The sequence below is a fragment of the Chinchilla lanigera genome, unplaced genomic scaffold (genome assembly GCF_000276665.1).
Source record: "Chinchilla lanigera isolate Chin_1 unplaced genomic scaffold, ChiLan1.0 scaffold00203, whole genome shotgun sequence".
Taxonomy (NCBI): Eukaryota; Metazoa; Chordata; class Mammalia; order Rodentia; family Chinchillidae; genus Chinchilla; species Chinchilla lanigera.
In genome coordinates, this window is record NW_004955604.1 from 137,143 (window position 1) to 144,796 (window position 7,654).

General features: G+C 63.8%; 2 protein-coding genes across 2 annotated transcripts in view; one reads left to right on the forward strand and one right to left on the reverse strand.

Moving 5' to 3' along the window:
• Tfpt (TCF3 (E2A) fusion partner (in childhood Leukemia)) overlaps positions 1–2,657 on the forward strand; it is a gene marked incomplete in the record, with an annotated part of 3,443 nt that extends 786 nt beyond the window's left edge. The window contains 4 exon segments of the mRNA XM_013510092.1: positions 1,232–1,302; positions 1,910–1,979; positions 2,050–2,268; positions 2,500–2,657. Coding sequence (XP_013365546.1) covers positions 1,232–1,302; positions 1,910–1,979; positions 2,050–2,268; positions 2,500–2,619 — 480 coding nt within the window.
• Positions 2,658–2,701: 44 nt separating this feature from the next.
• On the reverse strand, positions 2,702–4,436 carry Ndufa3 (NADH dehydrogenase (ubiquinone) 1 alpha subcomplex, 3, 9kDa). The gene is made up of 4 exons (XM_005414866.2): positions 4,344–4,436; positions 4,060–4,134; positions 3,173–3,250; positions 2,702–2,853 (listed from the first exon to the last, which is right to left on the reverse strand). The coding sequence occupies exons 1-4, from the start codon at positions 4,351–4,353 to the stop codon at positions 2,762–2,764; spliced, it is 255 nt and encodes an 84-aa protein (XP_005414923.1). The 5' UTR covers positions 4,354–4,436; the 3' UTR covers positions 2,702–2,761.
• Positions 4,437–7,654: the final 3,218 nt, after the last annotated feature.

Here is a 7,654-nt window from a genome sequence, read left to right on the forward strand (position 1 = left end):
GCAGCGGGCAGAACTTTGCAGTTGTCGCTCGGGAGCAGCTGCAGGGTCCGCCTTGAAAGGCTCCCTGAGGCCCGTTTTGCGGGCTTTGTTCAGGCCACTGGAGCTTCGGGTTGCCACGGCCTGGCGGCTCGGCGCCAGACACTTGCTGTCTTCCGGTTTTACTTAAGTTTATTTTTCTGAGACGGGAGCTGTGTAGTCCAGGCCCGCCTCACGCTTGCAGCGGTCCTCCTGCCTCAGCCTCCGGAATGCTGGGATTGCAGGCGTGGCCCCTTGCCCGGCCTTGTCTTGCAGTTTAGGGGCCGGAGGTCTGGGCCAGTGTGCGCGGGGGCTCCCCGAGGGCGGTGCTGGAGCCTACCTCTGCCTGAGCCCCGGCCCTGTGTTGTGTAGCAGCATCGCCCTGGCCGCCCTCACGGCTTCTCCTGCCGGGACCTGTGCCAGTGTCCCCTAAAGGGCAGCAGCCACGGAGCTGCGCGGGAGCCCCGTTTTAACTTGCTCACCTCGGGGACGCCAGGGTGTGACTCGGGAGCGTGAGCCCAGCCTCTCTGGCCAGGAGGAGCCGGGGCTTTCCAGCCGCGCCCCTCCCTGTCTGCTGGGCCTCGGGTGGGCACGAAGGGCTCTCCGCGCCCGGAGCGCCCCCCACGTGCTGCTCCTTGCTCCTCACCGCCATCCAGGCGTGGCCCACAGGTCTGGCGCCAGCCCTCGCTAAAGCGGCCCGTCCCGTCAGTGAGTGCGAAGCCGCAGCGCAGCGGTGGGACCGAGGCCGGCACGTGCTGCTCTGCGAAGGCGCCCGGCCGCAGGCGCGGCGCTGCCCTGGCGGGCGTGCGTGGGGTTGGGCAGCAGACCGGAAGGGAAGAAAGCGCACACAGGGCACGGGAGGAGCTGAGAGGGGAGAGTGCGCGGGAGGAACGGCCAGGCGGCGGGCGTCACACTGGGGCCCGGGGCTCCCTCAGCGGCTGGAGCGGGGTGACAGTGGGTCCCACAGAGGGAGCAGATGTCGAAGCCCCGAGACATGCTGGGTGTGGTGGTGCAGCCTCCGGGAGGCTAAGACGGAGGTGTCACCAGCGCAGAGCAACTCGGAAAGACCCGGTCAGAACGCAGGACAAGAAAGGGCAGTGCGCGCGTGTGCTGGGAGCCCGCAGGCTCCGTGCACGGGCGGCGGGCCGGGAGGGAGGAGCCCGGCCGCACGCGCCGCCTGACCCAGGGGAGCTGCTGAGCCCGCTGTCCTCCGCAGGTGAACGAGCGCGTGCTGGACAGGCTGCACCAGGTGCAGCGCATAACTCGGAGGCTGCAGCAGGAGCGCAGGTAGCCGTCCCTCCCGCCCCCGGCCCGGCTGCTGCTCCGATCGTGCACCCCTCGCCCCACCTGCCCGGTGTGCCCGGCCCCTGCGCACAGGCCGGGATGCGGGCTGGGTCGGGGGGACCAGCAGTTCCGGGACGCAGGGCACAGGGTCCAGCGCTCGCCTGCTGAGACCCAGCGCGAGCAGCGCCCCGGAGCTGCGCAGGGGCGACGCCAGTGTACACGGGTTGAACGGCCGAGCTCAGGGGGCCCCACACGACCCCCAGCAGGGCCTGAGCGGCGCCGGCCCCCCGCAGCCCCGCCCCGCTGCATCCCGGGAGGTGGGAGGAGCCCGGGTTCTGCCCACTCTGCCGGGCGCGCCTGACTTGCGGGCGCTGCTCTTCCGTGGAGCCCCTGTGTCCCGGCACCCCGGTCACCCGGAGCCAGTCTCCCTGTTCCCTTGGCCGTCGCCGCCCATTACAGGCAGGAAACCAGCGGTCAGCACCCCGCCCGGGTCCCACGGCCAGCTCAGCCGGCCGCCAGGCCTCGGGCTGCGGAGCTCCGGCGCCCTGGGCTTCCCGCAGAGCTCGGGCTGGGCTCGCCACGCCCACTGGCGGCGTCCCTGTCCACACAGGTTCCTCATGAGGGTGCTGGACTCCTACGGAGACGACTACCGGGCCAGCCAGTTCACCATCATGCTGGAGGTGAGCGCCGCTCGCGGGGCGCGGGGAACCGGAGCCGGGCCGAAACCTTCACGTGCCCCTTCCCCTCCAGGATGAGGGCAGCCAGGGCACAGACGCGCCCACCCCAGGCAACGCGGAGAACGAGCCTCCCGAGAGGGAGGGGCTGTCCCCACCTAGAAGGACTTCCGCACCCTCAGAAGCCAGCAGCCCGGCCCCCGCTGAGGGCCCCGGTGGGCGCAAGAGGCGGCGAGCACCCCGGGACGGGGGCCGTGTGGGCGCCGCACTGACCCCGGAACTGGCCCCGGTGCAGGTGGGTAGGAGCCCGGGCCGGGAGCCCTGGGCAGCAGAGTGGACGGAGCTGGGGAGTCAGAGGCCTTGGAGGAGGAGGACGGCAGGCGGAGGGGTGCGAGAGGCAGGGCGGTGGCACAGGAGGGGCTGCACCCGAGCCCGCCGGACCTGGGCTGGCCGGGGAAAGCAGCGCGGGGAGGCTTCGGGTGTCTCCCGGGGGCCGGGCCGGGAGTGCTATCCCTTGTCTCCCCAGGTTAAGGTGGAGGAAGACTTCGGCTTTGAAGCAGACGAGGCCCTGGATTCAAGTTGGGTTTCTCGGGGGCCTGACAAACTGCTGCCCTACCCTACTCTAGCCAGCCCACCCTTCGACTGAGCCCGCCCCAATAAACTGACCCCCACATGGCTTGGTCACTGCCTGCTGCTCCCACCCCTGATCACACACACTCGGAATCGAGTAGTTTTCACACTTTTATTCGGGGGCCGGGGGCCGCCTCCTTGCCCGTGGAAAGAGGCGCTCAAAAGTTCTTCAGCCACTCCAGGCTGGGGCCCTGGGGGTCCTGGGGGTGGCTGGGCACGTCAGGCATGTTCCCGTCGTCCCGGACGGGCACTGTGGGAGAGGAAAGTGAGTGGGTGAGACCGGTGGGTCTGCAGGGCCCCCAGACAAGCAGAAGGGGCTGTCAGTTTACACGCGGGCAGGGCCCAGGGAGAGAGGGGTGTGGGGGTCAGGGAACCAGAGACGGAGGCGTGACAGCCATCCCCAACAGAGCCCGGAAAGCAGCAGAAACGGGAGGCCAGGCCGGAAGAGAAATCTGGAAAGACGCTCAAAGCACAGCCGAAAGGGAAGTGGGTACCGCCAGCTCACAGAAACCTGCACCAGGCGGGCCCCGGCCCCACGCGCCGTGCCCCTCCTCCAGAAGCCCGCTCACCTGGGTAGTTGTAGGGCGTGACCTGGTTGATCATGCTGGAGTACTTGGTGTACGGGCTGAGCGGGGGCAGGATGAGAGCTGAGGAGACAGGCGAGGTGTGCAGGGTGGTCAGGGCAACCTCCGGAGGCCGCCTGCTCTGGGCCCCTTGGCCCTGCAGCCCCCGCTCGCGGGCAGGAGGGGCACAGTGGGGTGAGGGGGAGCCTAGTGCGCTAAGGGCAGGGGCAGGAGGAAGTGGGGGCAGTCTCCTGCAGCGTGGGGGTCTTGGGCGTGTTCCGGGGGAACGGCTGCTGCCAGCGGGGGCAGGAGGGTCACACAAAAAGCAGTCACCGGCAAGGGGCAGGCCGGGAGTCCTGGGGAGCAGGGTACGTCCGTGCCGCGAGTTTCCCGGCAGCCACGTTAACGACAGGAAGTATCTCCAGCTTGGTACTTGCACGATTCGGTGCGTCTCCTACCGTCTCAGTCCTACCAGCCCCACCTGAGCTCGGAGCCCACTGTGGCCGGTGGCCTGCGTGGGCCCTACCCAGTGCGCGGCCCGTGGTGGGAAGCTGTTAGACGCAAAGTCCAGGCCGCACCCAGACCTAGGCGCTGCCCGGCTAGACCCCCGACGCCGCCAGGAAACCCCGAAGGGCGAGCAGCGCTGCGGCAGGACGCGGGCTCTCGCTCGGGGATGCGCTCACGGCCCGGGACGCCCCGACCGACTCGATTCGGAGTCGGAGGAAGGGGGCGTGCTTCGTAATCCCCGTGCGCGCGCGCTCGGCCGTCCCGGCGTGCCCAGTGCGATCTGGCTGGTGGGGCGAGGGGGGCGCCCCTCTCCAGCAGACAGGCACGGCTGGGGGCGGGATGCCGAGCGGCGGCGGGTGCGCGCTCGCGCCGGGGAACTCACGCACCGATACTCCCGATAGCGAAGGACACCACCAGCACCGGCTCCTTGGCCCAGGCGTTCTTGAGGAAGGCGGCGACTCCTACAGCGGAAGGCGAGGGTCACCCTTGCTGGGGCTGCGCAGGTGACCTCTAGCCTTCTCGTGCCACCCGCCCTGCAGGGGCCCCTGGTGACTGCCGCGTGCCAGGCGGGCCCCAGGGCGCCTTCGCGTGGCGCTGCGCCTCCGCCCCCAGACCGCCCGCGGGCCCCGCACCGCCCCGAACCCGGAGAGCCCGTGCAGCCCGGACTCACTAGACGCCATGTTGCTCGGCGGCCGCGAAGGCGCAGAGCACTCTGGGAATTGTGGTCCCTGCGCGAGGCTACGCGACGAAGACTGCGCGTGCGCCTTGAGCAAGAGTCCTGAGACCGTGGGGGCGCGAAGGCCTCTGGGAGTTGTGGTTTTTTCGCCGGCTTAGTCGACGCGTGCGCATTAGCTCAGAGCAGCGGTCTGGCGGGCCGTGGGAAGGTTCCAATGGAGCAGCCCAGACTGCACACTTGCTGGGGTCGCCTTTCTGCCTCAGCCTGCAAGTCGCTGCTGAGGAGAAATTTCTAGTCTTCCTGCTGCAGCCCATCCAAAGTGGAATGAAATTGTCTTCATTGCAAAGTTTAATTATGAAAGCCCATTTTACAGATGGAAGAGCTGAGGCCCAAGGCCAGTGACCTATTAATCCCTCAAGGTCTCAGCTCGAGGTGCACTCCGGCGGGAAGCGCCCTTTCATCTCTCTGGGCTGTCCCAGTGCGCTTTGTTGTGCCACATAACTCACTCAGGTTGCTTGGAAAAAAAAAAAAAAAAGATCTGGGCCCTGTCTTTCAGTGACTGGGAGTTACTCCGGCAATCTTCGCTATGCTGCCTGCAGCACATACTCGCTGATTTGTGCGAGCACCTGCGTGTGTGTGTGTGTGTGTGTGTGTGTGCTAGTGCTGGGGACTGAACCCAAGGGTTTTGCATTGAGCTGCTCACACACACACACACACACACACAAGCTTCATCCTCCTGCCTCAGCCTCCCAGGGTGCTAGGAGTACAGGCCTGCACCACCACACCCAAGCTGTTTTTCTTTCACGTTGAATAAATGAACTTCATAGCTTAAGACGATTCCCTCTCCTCACTTTTTCCACAGCACCATGGGGTTGTGACGCAGTCGCCCTGGGGGCTCATCCTCTCCCTAAGTGGGGTTTGCAGCTGGGTTTGTGACACCTCATTTCTTGGGAGTGAAGAGGGCGTGCCAGGCAGGCAAGGCCCACCAGGACCCTGCACTGCCCACCCCTCTTCTCTGCAGGGTGACCAGCAGCTCTACCTGGGCGATCGGATTCAAACGATTCAGAGTAAAGGGGCGCGAACACGAGAGGAGAGATTCCCGGAGTCGGCGGATGGGCAGGTTTCTTCGGCTCTTGAGGCGGAGAGGCTGGGGCTCGGATCCCCTGCGGATCGGCAGTGTAGATCCCCGGATTCCGATGCCCGAGGAGGTGGAAGCCAGGCCTCCCGAGGCCCAGCGGGACGCTGGGGGCTCACGCTGCCCCCTGGGAAGCCGAAGCCCAGGGCCTGACCGATCTGGGGCGGGTGGCTGCCCCCCGTCTCAGGTGGAGGAGGAGCGGAGGGCTGCGGATGTGGCCGCGGGCGGGCGGGGAGGGCGGGAGTCTGGTTCTCTGAGGGAAGAGGCTGCGGGCGCGGACTCCGGGACCCCGGAGGAGGTGGGTCCGGCAGCCCCAGGGCTTTGACATTAACCTCGCCTCCTTCCCGAGCCTCTGGTCAGGCGGGCTGGGCTCAGCGGGGCCGGGGGTCGCGGGGAGGCGCTGGGACCCCCCCCACATGCTCCTACCTGGCCGACACTCCGGCCCCAAATACTCAGTGTATTTCGGGGCCCAGCCTTGCTGGAGATGTCCTCTGCCAACCTCCTGCGCTCCTCTCTTCTTGCCTTTGCGCCTTTGCTTCCTTTCTTCTGTCGCCTCTTTCCTGCCTCCCTCTGTCCCTCCCTCCTCCTCCCCCCTCCCCCCGGACGGTAATATAGCAAGACCATAAACTTTAGCGCCGAAGACACCTAATCAAGAAGTCTGTTTCATCTCTTTTTCATTTCATGACCTCGAAGCAAGCACAGTTCAGTCCTGGAGGACTGTGTATTTCTCTGTGAAGTGGGCTCCTGTGGGTAAAACTCTTGAGCCTGCCATGGTTCAGGGCGCGGGACGCAGGAGCCCCTGTGAGGCCAGTTATGCCTCCACTTCCCCCGTCAAACCCACTGTCCACCAAGGGGTTGTTTTGAGTTTGTTTGTTTGTTTGTTTTTGAGACAGGGTCTCGCTATGCAGTTCAGGCTGGCCTTGAGCTCACTTTGTAGCCCAGGCTGGCCTCGAACTCGCAAGGATCCTCCTGCCTCAGCCTCCCGACTGCCTCACATTTCCAGCGCACGAGCTCAGGGTCAGCGTGATGGGTTTCTTATGGATGACACTTCTTTCTCTAAACCTTCTCTGACTACTCTCCAACTTCATATAACAGCCACGGGAGGGACGATTACTATTTCAGTTATCTATCAATTTATTTCAGACTAGTTTTTTAAAAGCGGGGTGCAGTGGCGCACACTTATAATCCCAGCACTCAGGAGGCTGAGGCAGGAGGATTGCCACAAGTTCCAGGCCAGCCTGGGCTATGTAGAGAACTCAAAGGCAGCCTGAGCTACACAATGAGACCCTGTCTGATAAAAAAAAAAAAAAAAAAAAAAAAAAAAAAAAGGTTTTTTAATTACAGCAAATACATATTCTCAAGTATAAAAATTCAGTCATTGTTACAAGACATGCCAGCTGCCCTCTTCCCGTCCTATCTTCCTTAACTGACCTTCTGGCCCCTTACCAAGAAGTCCATGCGTCCACACACATGCAGGCACTTACAGACCTCTTCCTTTCTCTTGCCAAAGGAACGCTGGCATTTCATGACTCAGTCTGCTTTGCATCTCATACCTTTATCTTTACAGTGTATCCTGCAGGTCATCACCGCAGCTGCTGCGTGGAAGGCCAGATTCCCACTGGCTTGGGCGCTTCCTTTGAATGTACACGTAGGCTGTTTCCCACTTCGGGGGGAACCCCGGGTCTCCGCACTGAGCTCCAGTCCCAGGGCTTTTATTTTGAGACAGAGTCTCAAAGTTGCTAAGTTGCCCAAGCTGATCTCAACCTTTCGATCCTCCTGCCTCAGCCTCCCCAGTGCTGGAATCTCAGGTGTTCTGTGACCATGCTGTGCGGCTCCCAACTCTCCTCCCTCAGTCGGCGCTGAGTGAGCACCCAGTACACGCGCACCGCGGTGCACACACGTGTGCACGTGTCGGGGGTGGAGTTACGGGGTCATCAGTCACACGAGGTGTGTATCAGGTAGAAGCTGGCACATTTTGTGAAATGGTGCTCAGGTTCCCCTGAAGAGCATGTTTCTCTACATATTCACCCACACTCAGTGTTAATCACTGTTTTAATTTTTCTGGTTTTTTTTGAAACAGAGGTTCACTATGTAGCCCAGGTTAGACTTGAACTCAAAATCCTCCTGCCTCAGCCTCCCAAGTACTGGGATTTACAGGTGCGTGCCACCA

Coding starts and splice junctions, on each gene's coding strand:
- Ndufa3 (XM_005414866.2), bottom strand. Junction 3,251..4,059: donor CTTCGCTATCGGGAGTATCG/GTGCGTGAGTTC, acceptor CTGTCTCCTCAG/CTCTCATCCTGCCCCCGCTC. Junction 2,854..3,172: donor CACGCCCTACAACTACCCAG/GTGAGCGGGCTT, acceptor CCTCTCCCACAG/TGCCCGTCCGGGACGACGGG.